The 14,341-nt window shown below is 37.8% G+C and overlaps 1 protein-coding gene across 2 annotated transcripts in view; it reads right to left on the reverse strand.

Moving 5' to 3' along the window:
- The window catches only part of LOC149266608 (actin-related protein 2/3 complex subunit 4), a 348,674-nt gene that overhangs the window by 162,992 nt on the left and 171,341 nt on the right, over positions 1 to 14,341 (reverse strand). For both annotated transcript variants that reach the window (XM_089397075.1, XM_089397078.1), the window contains exon 5: positions 2,916 to 2,990. In XM_089397075.1, the coding sequence (XP_089253201.1) occupies positions 2,916 to 2,990 (75 nt within the window). The remainder of the gene's footprint in view (positions 1 to 2,915; positions 2,991 to 14,341) is intronic.

The following is a 14,341-nucleotide window of genomic DNA, read 5'->3' on the forward strand; positions in this document are numbered from 1 at the left end:
GCTTTGAGTAGTGTTGAGGTTGAATATGTTGCAACATGTGAAGTAAGCATAGAAGCAATCTGGTTAAGGAAGCTGCTATCCGACTTGTTTGAAGGACCGATGAAGCCTACAATGATACTTTGTGATAACACTAGTATTCATTTTTCTAAGGACCCAGTGTTTCATGGAAAGACAAAGAATATAAACAACATGTATCACTATACTTGAGAGCTAGTACAAAATGGTGTGTTGCAGCTACAGTATATCTCCATTGATGAGCATGTAGTTGTCATATTGACGAAATCACTTCTGAACAAGAAGCTTGTATACTTAATGGACAAGCTTGGTTTAGTGGATTTGTCCTCCCTAAGAGGGAGAGATAGACATTACATTCATGTCTTCACTTGGGAAGAAATAATGGAAGGTTGGGTAACCATCTAGCATTCGATACGCTTTGAGAATGTGGTAGGGCATTCAAGACAAGAGTAGTCGTGGACCGATATTCTTTGAGAATTAGCTACCCAAGATAAGAATAGTCCAATGGGAGGTCATACTATGTGAACACCCATGTGGGGTATGTACCTTGGGAGACAATGATGATGGTGTCTATATATATCATTGGTCTCGCCAGCATTGTGCTTTGATCTTGTGGAGAGATAGAGTTGTTAGTCAAGGCCTTGCTATGTGACAATGTTGATTAATATGATGCTAGACAGATGGGTTACCAATCCGACTTTTCTTATTAGATCTCTTCAGATTGAGAATGACCATGTACCTCTTATGAATACCTCCCTAGTTAAGAGAGAGTGTTGAAAAATGTGTAACTAGGTTCGGTATTCATATGTATCAAATGTATTCTTGTAAATATAAAATGAAAAAGAAATTATTATTATTGGAGCATGGGTTTCATGCTCAAGTTCTTTTATTTTATAGGTCAAGCACCCATTGAGTGCTTCTAGGGTTTGTCCTAGGTATAAGAGTCATTGTCATATATTGAAGACCCTATGGGCACATTGTAAAGTGTAAATAAAAAATGATTTTGTCTTTAAAGTGTCAAAATACCTCCAAGATCAAGTCAGCCTAATGAACTGCCAAGTCGGCCTAAATGAAGAGCCACGTCCAACCTTAAAGAAGCCTATAAATAAGAGGAACTTGTCCTCCATTTGGATCACTCACTCACTCATCTCTTATGAGAAGAAGCAAAAGAAGAAGAAGTCAAGAAGGAAATGCGAAGAAGAGGAAGTCGAAGAGGTCGAAGTTTATGGGCCTTATCTATTCTTCTGGGAAGGTCGGAGTTAGGTTTTTTTCTGCGCTGGATCTTTTGGGGTTCGATTTTGAAGGAGAAGAGAAGGGAAGGCAAGTGAAGGTCTCTTAGGGCATCCTTCTAGCCCTAGGACTCAAGGCAAGGCAAGCGAAGTCAAGAGGAAGGCTACTAGAGGGAGATCGAAGTCTCCTAGAGGAGCAGCAGCAGTTGTTGGGGAGCAGAATTTTTGAATCCACTAGGAGGTCGAAGACATTGCAGCTGGAGGCCGTGGTAGACTTGATCTTGGAGGGTATTTTTCTAAGTCTAGGTCATGGTATTTGTCAATTGAAAGATCTGAAAGATAAAGAAGAGATTTACAGGTTTTCCCCTCAAGAGGAGGGGTTTTGGCCCTGGCTTGCAACCTATATACTGTGTCACTATTCTTACTGTTTTGGTAGTTGTTTGATGTATTGCACATTGGAATAATAAGGAACAAGGCTAATAAGTAAAAGGTAACACAAACAGTTATCAAGTTAAGAGAATTAACATATTCGTTGCTGTAAAAAAATAAAGAAAAAATGCACTAGCATGTAAACAAAATGGACAGGCAAACTGCTCTAGCAAAAATGGAAGCAAAACGCACTCATCAGTTGCTTGAATCACCTCCAAAGCACTCCTAAACCCTTTGCTACTCGCTCCCACATACCCACAGAAAGAGAGAGACACAAGAATGAGGAGAAACTGGCCCAAATTGGGCTTAAAAAGACTTGTGTCCCGAAATCGGGGCACGCTCGAGCCACAAATCGAACACATGTCCCAGAGAATCGTGTCTGGCACGTGGGATTCTGGACATGTTGGGGGGCGAGGACGAATCCAGTTTCTTAGCTTCTAGGCTGACTTAAATACCATTTAGCCGTGCAAGAATAACTCCCGATGTTACACAAAAAGTTAACACATGCATGCACACATTTGGTGTTGTGCTTCCTCTTAGAATGACTTTTTCTTTTCTTTTCTGGATGATACTTCAGGAAATTAATGGTTTGTTCCCTACTAAATCGTTTATCTGAATCTAGCTAAGGACATGATTTAAGGGCCAGCATGATGGGAAAATCATTATGTAAAGTGAATCTGAAGCAATTCTAGCAGAATATTCCACCCCTGAGAACTTTTCCTATCCATAACTTTGTTGTTTAAAAATGCAAATTACACATATGTAGAGCCTATTTGTCTACCCATAATCTGGCTTTTTTATTGTCCTGATGAATATTACAAACAAGAAAAATAAAGGTTTCCAAATAAAGAAGTCCATGCTTCCACAGATGGTATTATTCTACCTCTTAAAATGTTGTTGTCTTCTCTTTTGCTAACACTACTTCAAAAGGTTAATAGTTTATTGTCTGCTAAATTATCTAGGCAGGTTAGCAAATCAAGCTAATAATTTGATTTATGGGCCAGCATGATGGGGGAAGGATTACGTAAAGTCACAAGTGCAATGCTTGCAGAATCTGCACCATTAAGAATTTTTCCTATCCTGTAACTTTGAATTTATAAACTGTATATTATGAATATGTAATGGCCATCCATCTAGATAGAATTTGGTTATTTATTGTGGGAGAAGAATAATTCTAGAAAAAATGTTATGATCAAAATGAAATAATTAGAAGAACAAAGGAAAGGATCCCATATAAACTACCTTAATACTTATGCGAAGAGAATTAATGGATGTTTCTATCAAACATTTCTCAGCCTCATTTCGACATATAAGAACCTGTCAAGGCAGATAATAGAGTTAGAAAAGGAAAACCAAACAGCATAACTAAAATTTCGATCAGTAGTCATACAAGCAGCAAAAATAAATCCCACATTTACTATATTAGATTAATACCGTGTTTGAATGCCATGTGCATCATATAATGATCCAACTTAATTTATGCAAGAGATATGTAAATTGTTGATTTTTTTCCTCTTGAGAAGCTTAGGGATCAAACTTCTAGATAAGTGGTACTCATACAACTTGGGAAGTACACACGGTTTATCTAACATTCATGCATAATGTTAGAGAAGCCTATCTGACAGAGTTACCAAAATATACTTCCTCCTACCCCCACCATCGTTTCCATACCAGAAACATTTCTAGTACAGAACTGATTACAAAGTGGCTGGAAAATGACCCTGAAACATTTACTAACTGTTTCCTATATGGAACTGAACAGGAAATATTGTCTGGGCATTTCTTGGCCATTCCCATACAAGAAGGCCATTTCCAGCCAAAACAAAAAGCATATTTTTGCTTGATTGGCAGGGACCCACCCACAATTAAAACCAGGGGAAAAATAATTAACACAAATGAAATAAGAAAGGATGGGGATCATTTTTAAAATATTAAAATTCAAGTCATAATTCAATTTCCATATTCCTAATATATATGGCTATTAGAAGTTATATATAGACAAAAATAATATCTGGGGTTTTTCCATTTGCCAAAATTATGAAGGTTGCCTTTATAGTACACGTTTCCCTCTTTCAAGTGACATCCTTGTGTAAAATGTATTAACCAAACACCTTACCAATGGGTTTTAATTTCAAAATAAAAACAGTGTCAACCAACCAGATGGGAAACATCCTTTTTTGATATTTATAATACTAAGTAGAACACATATGCCAGATTCTCCAAAAGATTTATTAGTTCTTCATATTGCGACTCCTTACTAAACCCAAAATGCACCTTCTTGCCAAGTTGTACTACATATCATTCCCCAAATATTTTAGAAGAGGTAAAGGCATAGATTTTAAACATTCTATTCTCATGTTTTCCATCGGGCCATACAAGTTCATCTCTTCCACTTGAAAAATATTGTTTTACAGGACCTTAATCTGCTACTTTGCTGCCAGGATTCTTGCCTAATTGTTGAACTCAAATATGGAGCTTCTAATAAAATCTATACAACAATTACAACTACAAGGCATTAGATTTGTTACCGCTCAATCTAGCAGGGGTCCTAGGAGGGGTTCCTAAGGGACAGCTACTAGAACAAATGGCAACAACAGGACAAGTACCCACTGTCACCTCCGTCAATGTCCCCTGCTCTGTTGAAGAAAGTGTAAATAGGTTCGGTCTTCTAAATGACATGATCTTTGTATTTGATGTAATGAAAGGAAATAAATTATTTTTGTAACCTTGCTACATGGGTTTCATGAGAAAGAAGTGTCACTAGGTTAAAGACTTCTTCTTGATGTCTTTAGGATTTATTTATATGTCAAAGAGTTATCTCATGTGTATAGAAACTCTTCATGAGTTTATGTAAATATGTACAAGTCTTCAAAGTTGTCTAACAGCCCTCCAAGACCAAGATCAATGCCTCAAAAGCAAACCTGTTAAAGTCTGCAAGCAAAACGATAAGGAGATGATCATGTCGGCACCAAATAAATGAATTAAATAAATACATGTCATGTCGGCTTGTTTCGGTTCTGACTGTTTCAAATATGTAGCCCGTGATCTTGTTTCGGTTCTGACTGGTTCAAATATGTAGCATGGTTGATTCGTCTATTCTCATGATTCGAATGCCGATATGGAACTTTTTTGGTTTGATTTCTCCTTACTGGGCATGTGCCAATTTTTATATTTTCTTCTGGCAAAGATGTTGTTGAGATGGTTATGGAACATTCACTTGGGATGTTCATTGTCTGAACTGCAACATCTACGTGTGTTGTTTCTTCAACTGACTTGTCTTCTTGAGTTGTCATATTCACTGGATCGGTATTTGTTGTTTTGTCATCAACTTGAATTCCTACATTTGATACTTCTTTCTCGATAAATTGTTGTACCTTGTTTTCTAATGACTTCTTATCCTTCTTAAGTTTCTTAATTTGCGTCAATAATTTTTCACTATGGTTTTTAAGTCGAGAAACTTCTTCATTTTTGTCAATAGTGATTTTGTCAATTTCATTTTGCATATTTTGTAATACTTTTTTACCTTCTTGAGAAATTACTTTTGAAATATCCGATATATCTTCTGGCGTTACTGAATTAGGTTTCAGTGTAACATCTTGGAGTGTTATTTTCTTCTTCTTGTAAGAAAATGTTAAAAACTTTTTCTTAGTATTTAGAATAAAGGAACCTAGAGTTTTCATCCATGGTGATCCCAAAACAATGTCACTATCGTTAAAAGATAAGGTTTGCACAGTGAATTGTGAGGTAAAAGTATAATCTCCAATATTTAGGTGTAGATTGCTTATATCGTATTGTTTGCCAAAAATATTTGTTTCAACTATATTTGATTCAGGAATCACCAATTGATTAGCACATTTAGGACTAACATAATTACTTCTTTCAGTAGGACTGATAGAGATTATGATGTCTCTTCCTGCGAGTGATCCTTTGATATTAAATAGTGTGCAAACACATGTACTACGAGTTTCAGGAAACCTTTCATTACTAGTCTCCATTTTTTTCCTTGATGTTTTTACGTAAACAATATGTCAACTGGAGCTATTTTTATTATAAAATATCACTTATTTCTTCTATATATATTTTTCAAATATTCTCCTTTTCTTCTTCTTTTTTTTTGTTCACTTTTAATAAAAAATTTATATAATAAGAATCTTTTTATATATAATTATAAATTATATATATTATATAATTTTAATTTATATATATTATAAAATTATAATTATATAAAATTTATATATACTTTTTTGAGACCCACTTTTCCTTTTATATGTAACTATATAAGGCTTATATAGTATCCTTTTTTATAATTATAATAATATTTTTTTTCTCAGAAAATTTGGATGAGACGTGACTCTTGGTACGGTCACAATCTTTAGATTTGAACGATTAAAATTATTTAGATCACACCTTTTTTCTCCAATGTTATCAAAATATCTTTTACTTTTAAAATACCATGGGCTATTACCATGGGTTGTTTTTAAAACCTCCTGTAAAAAGTAATATTTACCTTTCACGTAAGAGCTTTTGTATCCTTGTTTTTTCTTTAACTTTTAAAATACCATGGGCTATTACCATGGGTTGTTTTTAAAACCTCCATTAAAATGTTCTCCACGTAAAAAGTAAAACGTATTCCTTTTGTTTTTTGTTTTTTTTTCTTTTAACTTTTTAAAATACCATGGGTTGTTTTTAAAACCACGGGCTTCTCCACATAAAAATTTTAAAATATACTTGGTATGAGATTTTGCATCCGTTTTGTTTTTTCTTTTACTTTTTTTCTTCTTCTTCTTTTTTATTTATTTACTTATATATATATATATATATATTGGTTAATTTTTTTTATAGCCAAAGGCCTAGAAAAACGGAGAAAAGGAGAAAATCCCAAATATTTAGCAAAATGCTTCAATTATACGGCAACAAGGTTGACGAATTTCGATAGTCAAAGGCCTGGTGATCAGCCAAACATGGCTCTGGTACCAAATGAAGCGAACAAAGTTCCTTCTATAAATCAATTACTCCAAAAGACTTGGAATGTTAAGATATCCATTTAGGATATAAATATTATATTAAATAAAATGAATAAGAATGAATAATAAACGATTTACAAATGAGAACGAGAGGCTTGCTTATATACCAAGCAAGTGTCTCTCGTTCTCATTTGTAAATCATTCATTATTCATTATTCATTCTTATTCATTTTATTTAATATAATATTTATATCCTAAATGGATATCTTGACATTCCAAGTCTTTTGGAGTAATTGATTTATAGAAGGAACTTTGTTTGCTTCATTTGGTATCAGAGCCACGTTTGGCTGATCACCAGGCCTTTGACTATCGAAATTCATCAACCTTGTTGCCGTATAATTGAAGCATTTTGCTCAATATTTGGGAGTTTCTCCTTTTCTCCGTTTTTCTAGGCCTTAGGATATAAATATTATATTAAATAAAATGAATAAGAATGAATAATGAATGATTTACAAATGAGAACGAGAGGCTTTCTTATATACCAAGCAAGTGTCTCTTCATGAAGAGTCATGTCCTATTAGACATGTCTCTTCAACCTAATTACTAGCTTAACTAACTATTATTTATGATTTATTATCATTTACATTATTTTACATTATTGTACATTATTTATATATATTTTATTTGTTACATACAAAGAGCAGTTACGGATATTGATCTTGTAGATTAGTGATCTCAGTTTCGATGTAATGAGAAGGAGCAGCCTCGCCATAATGAAAAGAAGCAATGTCAAGGTCTTGGTGACTAAACATGATGATGAAAGGATCTCATCATAGTATAAGATTATCTCAATCTAGATTAATGTACAGTCATGATACTACTTCAGTTATGATCTTGTTCCTGTAGATCATAACCTCGATGAAGGCTACAACAGTAAAGAAGATCTTAATGAAGCAATCATGGTGCAGCAGTGACCTAGCTGGAGGAGCAGCAAGATGATGATCTCAACAGTGCTCGAGGAAGAGGATTGATGGCTTGGTCTTGGAGAGGCAGATTATGTCAAGGGTCATGGTCTTGGTATTCGTCAATGGAATCTCTATAAGAAGAATTTAGCATGGGTTTTCCTCTCCAAGAGGGAGAGGTTTTGGCCCTGGAAGAAAGCCAAACATTTGTGTTCTTGTCTCTTTTGTTTTTTATAGCAGTTTGATGAAGTTAACATACACATGCTAATAATGAAGTAAACATCAAGCTACGATAAATTGTTTAAATACTTCACAAATTGTTATCATGTTACGAAGAATCAATGTAATTATGCATGCCCTAGATTCTTCAACATGCTCTTTACAGACTTTCATGCTCTTTACAGACTTTCACCGATGGGAGGAGTCTCGGTATTAAGGAAATCACTGGAATGATGAGGTCAATGACAATGCACAATGTGATTTCTGAAGCCCATTCAAAGGAGAGGCTCAAATAATGGCTTACTTGCTTGTAAAGCAAGATAAAGGGCTCCCCAAGAAAGGCTTATGGGAGGACGCCTAGACCTAGGATGAAATGATACTCGATGGAGGAAAAGATCCTAGCTCAAGGCTTCATAAAGGATCTCTCTTAGATTAATGTAAAATGGTAATTTGTAATGGTTTGGGACCACAAGAGAGAGACCTAGGGGATCCAAGCAAGACCTAGGCTTTTAGGATGATCGTCCAACAATGTAACTAGGTCAAACAAGGATGGGAAGAAGGGTCACTTAAAGATGAACTTCCTTTGAGTTTTTGAGTGAGAAATGACCCTTTGAAAGCCACTAACCAAAGCAACCTAGGACGAAAATGGTGTTGGAGCTAGGGCTTAGGGTTTCTCCAAATCCAACTGTGGGAATGGCTTGAAATTTTGTGGAGACCTAGAGGACACCCCAATGTAGCTATGGACCAACTTTCACTTGATTTGAACCAGCCCAATGCATTTCACACTAGGCCCTAGGAGGCTATTAGGGTTAGGGCAAAAATTTCGAAGAAGAAAAGAAAAATGGTTTTGGGGTTGAACATCAAGGATCTAGGACCAGTGGCTGGCTATTGGGAAGATTGGAGTCAAAATGATCAAGATTTGGGAACTTTGCTCTTCAAGAAAGCCTAAAGAAGTAGCTTCACTAATGATGGATGCAACTACACGGCAACTTTAGACTTTTACACTTCGATATGCAAGATTTGATGGAGTTTTGTTAATTTTAGGTATGTTCTATGCTTAGAGCAATTTATTTCAACAGTTAACTCAATATATTTTCCAGATTAGCAATCACATCAGCATAATAGTAAATTGCAAATAGAACATAAACATAAATCGTTGAAGACAAGCCAAGACAAGAGGACACAAGATGTGGCGCTAGCCAGAGACAAACCCCAATGTGGGGAAACCCTTGATCAATTATTCTTATATGTTCTTCAATAGTTCAGCAGAGAGAGAAGATAGTACATTTACAATAGCAGTCAACACTTTGACTTATCTAAATAAGAACATAGATCATCTCTAAGAAGATGATACATGAGATAGTTGAACTCAGTTGAAGACATGTTGCTTCAACTGATTCTCCAAAGTGACTCCTTCACCTATCATTGTGTTGCACCTCATCATCATGTTGCACCTCACCGTGCTGCATCATGTTGCACCCATCATCACTATGCTGGTCCTCATGACCATGCTGCACACAACATACTGTTGCACCTTATACTACCATTGTTGTCCCATGTGACATTGTTGCACCATGCTACCACAATTGTCCCATGTGCCATTGCTGCACCATGCTACCACAGTTGTCCCATGTGTCATAGCTTTGCACCATGCTGCCACAGCTATCCCATGTGCCATTGTTGCACCATGCTACCACAGTTGTCCCATGTGTCATAGCTGCACCATACTAGCCATTGTTGTCCCATGTGGCATACTGTTGTCCCACTGTTAGTGACATTGCCATTCCATGTTTGCTTGTTGTCCCATTGTTTTGTTGTTGTCCCATCACAGCTTGCTATCCCAATTGTGCCATCATTGCACTATGCCATTGCTGCTAGCATTGTCGTCCCATCATAGTTGGTTATCACAATATATTTACAGCAACCCAACATTGATGTTGTCCCATCAGCTTCCCAACATACTTACGCTGCTCCATATATGCATGTACTAGCTCACAGTTTTGAGGTATGTTTGGTTACAGCAAACAGGTCTGGTTAGGGCACACAACAGTCCTTAACCAGCATTCTATTTGTGCCCAAAAACACTCCCAAGAGATGCGGTTGCCCTTCTTTGAGGGGCCGGAGGTGGCTGCTTCAATTCTGGGCTATCCTAGTCCTTGTCTACCCTTTGACCTGCCAGTAATTTACTACGGCACCCTACAACAAGACTGTGTAGGGTTACCACTGCGTTTCCATGGATCTGCACCCCTCCAAAGTGCCCTCAAAATTGTCCTATGGTTGCGGCTCTTCCAGGAAGGGAACTCAGCCCTCCTTCACCCTAAAACAGGCCCTAAAACAATACTACTTTAACATGTTGTTCCTGCCTTCATATGCTGCGGCTAGGGCATGTCATAACCCTCCTTGACTGCGGCTAGGTAGTTGTGTCTAGGGCTAGTTATAACCCTCCTTCTTGACTGCGTCCTCTAGGTTACTAGGGTTGTGCTAGAACTGTGTTGTAGGAACCCATTCATCCGCGGATTTTATAATAGCAGAACATGAAATCTTATATACAGAATTTAAATAATTAATCTAATGAATACTAACCTGTCTGCTTTGCTGACAATCTGTCCGCTCTGCTCTGCTGCAATTCCTGTCCGACTGCGTTACTTAAACGGCCAAAACCTCCCTGCCGAACTAAGTACAACCTAGGTACTTAGTCTCAGAAAGCTTTCCAATTGAAGCAGTCTGATTCCCCCGTGCCCAAAAACTTCAGTATAATCAAGACTCGTATCCAAAATTATTCTCCACTCTGCTGCCCCCCCCCAAACTGGTTTTTCCCTCTTCTTTTATTTCCTCATCCCTGTGTCAAAAATTTGGTTACGTGTACTTTATGAAATCAAATCTCATTTGATTTCGTTGATCTTTATTTGAATAGATAGTTTAATTTAATAAGGTTTATTTATTATATTTTTTTAATGAATTAATTAAATTTATTAAATTTATATTTTTTAATTAATTTATATTATTAATTTATATTTTCTTAATTTTAAATTGTAAATTTTAATCTCTACTTTAAAATTAATATATTATGTTGGTTTTAAGGACTTACCATATATATGATACTCTGGTTGGTATTAATTTATTACCTTAATTTATATCTCCTCCTATAGTAACTAGTTTACATATAGTGCGATACATGCGGGTCCATGCATACGTAGCTATCGTATGGAGATCTTGTATGTATGCTAATACTCGTATTTTATTTATAGGCGGGTCATTAGATGCGTCTAGGGCTTGTTTAGGACTCCTCCATAACTGCGTTAAACTTCTTCCATGAGCTCTTTTAGGTCAACGTAGATCCCTTCCATAGCTTCGTTGGCTTGTCTTCTTTGCTGCGGCTAGGGCAGCCTCCTTTCCTCCAACGTCTAGGGCTTCCACTCTTAGATTTCTCTTCCACTAAAACCCTAAGCGAGTGGAGAGAAATCAAGAGAGAAGTGTGTGAAATGACTCTCAAGTCATCTCCTTTTATACTAAAACGTTGAGCACATGTGGGGGTTATTTGGTTGTTGGTCGACCTTGACGAATTTTCTTATAACACAAATAAATTCATAACTCCATGAATACTTATCGGAATCGGATGATCTTTAGATCAATCCTACACCTCTCGATGAGAGGGATCCAAGAAAAATATCAGTTGTCACAGATAAGATGACCCACATGGAGTTTGGCCCTAGTTGCCAATTTTAACAAGTTTCAAGGTCAAAGGTGCACAACCCACCCCTAGGAAATCTCGTTCTTCTTGCAAAGATGAATAACATATGCAACGAGCCAAGATTACAAGTGTTTCATAAATTCGCATTAATTTTTAGGGCACAAGTGAAATCATGACATGTCATTCCATACACTAGACATAAAACATTGTGAAATTAGCATAAAAACAGCGCTTAAATGACAAAAAGAGTATATCCATCCATAAACTTGCCAAATAGAACCTCCAAGAGAGAGAGCGAAAATATTCCAAATCAAAATGCATCTAATCATCCAAATCATTCCACAAATTGCAAGTCCAAAATCTTTCGAAAGATATATCCAAAATCCAGGTGATAATGATTGTTACAATGAGGCTCTGTTGTATTTATATGAGCCTTTGAGCAATTTGAATGGCCTAATTTAGCCTAATGATGCCCCTACAATAAAATAATGTGCAAAGTAACATCACATTGGTGACAAGCCCACCAAATAGCTCCAAAATATGAATGATTAACATCTCAAGAGGGCCGAAATAATAGTACAATAGCTAGAAGGGTCATTGGAAGGCCGAATGAAGTCCCTCATGTGCCATAATGAAGGGAGGGCTCCAACAATAGTGATGAAGGGGGTGGCCACTTAACCCCCAAGCAAACAACTTGTGGTGCTCCGAAGTGGCTGTGGAGGCATATAGAATGTCCTCATGGGTCTCCAACTAAATCAAGCAAGCATGTGCTCCATCTGAAAGGGCTAGAGTGATGGCGCAAGCCCTCCCTTGTCTCCCTAGGTGAGAGTCGAGACAAAACCCATCTAGGCCCTGGATCAACTGCCAAGTGTGTGGTACAAGTGTGTTGTCGACTAGGCAATGTGGTCTAGGTGCATCACCATCATCGAATAGCTGGGACACGAGCAAGCCATAGGTGATGCTGAAGGATCCCATGGTGTGGCTATATGTTCTCTATTGTGGTGGAGGCCCATGACTCTCAAATCTCACCCTACAAATGCCAATATGATGCTTTGGAGGGCTTGGACCCCGTATAGGGAGAACAAACCCCAAGACAAAGACCCACCTGCAATCCTGTATAAGATCCAATGCGTCCCTTCACATTCCAATACAACAATTCATCAATGCAATTGAGCAAATCAGCTTACAATTCATGGAACCACAGGGCACTTCACAGTGGCATGCCCTTCCATAATGGGCTTTGGGTTTACAGGTGTCCCCAAGCTCAAGAAGGAGGTTACTCAAGGACCCTATTAGGTGGTTTCAACTTTTAAGGGAGTGACAAGTCCATGGTACATCCGTCAGATGACAGGTGCCATATGAAATAATGATGGAACGGAATGGGGCACAGGGAGAAGCTCCAAGCCACATGCCATGGTACAAAGGTAGCCATAATGAAGGAAGCCCACACTTGGGTGTATAGATGAAGGAGGGAGCAATCGTGGTACATGAGTTACCCCATCCTTTGTTTTTCCACCCTTCTTCATATGCATTTTGCCTTTTATTGATTTTTCTTCCTATTAATTGCTCGAGGCTCCAGGGGATAAGAGCATGATGTGAATGATATAGCAGTACATACCCTCTTAAGGTAGGGCAGTTGATCGCCTACAAGGGGTTGGGAAAATCGTGGGTTCCTTAATGATGCAGGAGCTTACATAAGGGGCCCTAGGAACCAGGGTGATGGCCATGATGATAGGGGTAGAGCTCATGTTTGGCTTTTGCCCACGTGCTAAATTCTTTTATGTCTCGACTGTCTTTTGCATTTGATGGTACATTTCCTATAGTGAGTGGCCAAATTATGCTTTTAATTTTTATTTTAGCTATATCTACCTTTGGGGCATCGTTCCAAGCCCGACCCAAAGTGTGGACAAGGGGAGGGGAAGGCTAACTCCTTATGGACCCAATGGACAAATATGGACCCGGATGGGAAATATGTTAAAAGGGGCTATAATAAGTGGAGGGGAGTGATGTATGTGATGTCGAGAAGCTGGACCACGCAACCAAAATCGAGGTTTCCCATGTAGTGCCACTCATAAAGCTAGTAGCCACTAAAGGAGATCCCACGGGAATAGGATACAAGACTAACCACCACATTGGACAAGGGGACAAGAGTATAGACCAAGCCCATTCTTTCCGCCGAATCCCCCCACTAATCCATGTCTAGATGTGCCCATGACAAGTAAGCAAAATACCCAATTACACAATGAAAATCCATACGTTCGAGGTTGGAAGGCCCACATTCAAACATACAATCATAACATATGGGCGAGGGCCCGTAATGGATGTCTCATGTGGCGGAGATGGTGGCACATCGAGCTATCTGGTGGCTACAAGGAGCTGTTGGCTTTTGGCTGAAGTCAATCTAGGAGAAAAATTTCCCCTATGGGTGTCACCCACTAGTTGGTGGCTAACATCTAGCTCCAACTGGGATATGATCTCTCAGTTAGAGTGCGCGAATGTCCTCAAACGGGTACGTCATGAAAACACCAGCAATCTCTTGGAACCGTAGACCTGTTACCTGCACACCAAAGACTAAGCACACAGGGTAGCATGTTTTCATGGCGTCTTATGATCATCCATGCTTTTCTTAAACCATAAAAGAAAAACAAGAAATAAAATTTCAATTCTAAATGCAAAACCTAATCTAAATGCACCTAATCCAACATGAGAAAAGAATATGATGTTAGTTCTTGTTACCCACCACCTGTGGGTAGTACCCTTAGGAGAAAATATTCTCCTAGATGGTCCCCAGCCAACAGTCAGTAGCCCCTTGCAGCCACCAGATAGCTCGAT

The sequence above is a fragment of the Pinus tabuliformis genome, chromosome 6 (genome assembly GCF_031772625.1).
Source record: "Pinus tabuliformis cultivar Carrire ecotype Pingquan chromosome 6, CPIR1, whole genome shotgun sequence".
NCBI classification, from domain to species: Eukaryota; Viridiplantae; Streptophyta; class Pinopsida; order Pinales; family Pinaceae; genus Pinus; species Pinus tabuliformis.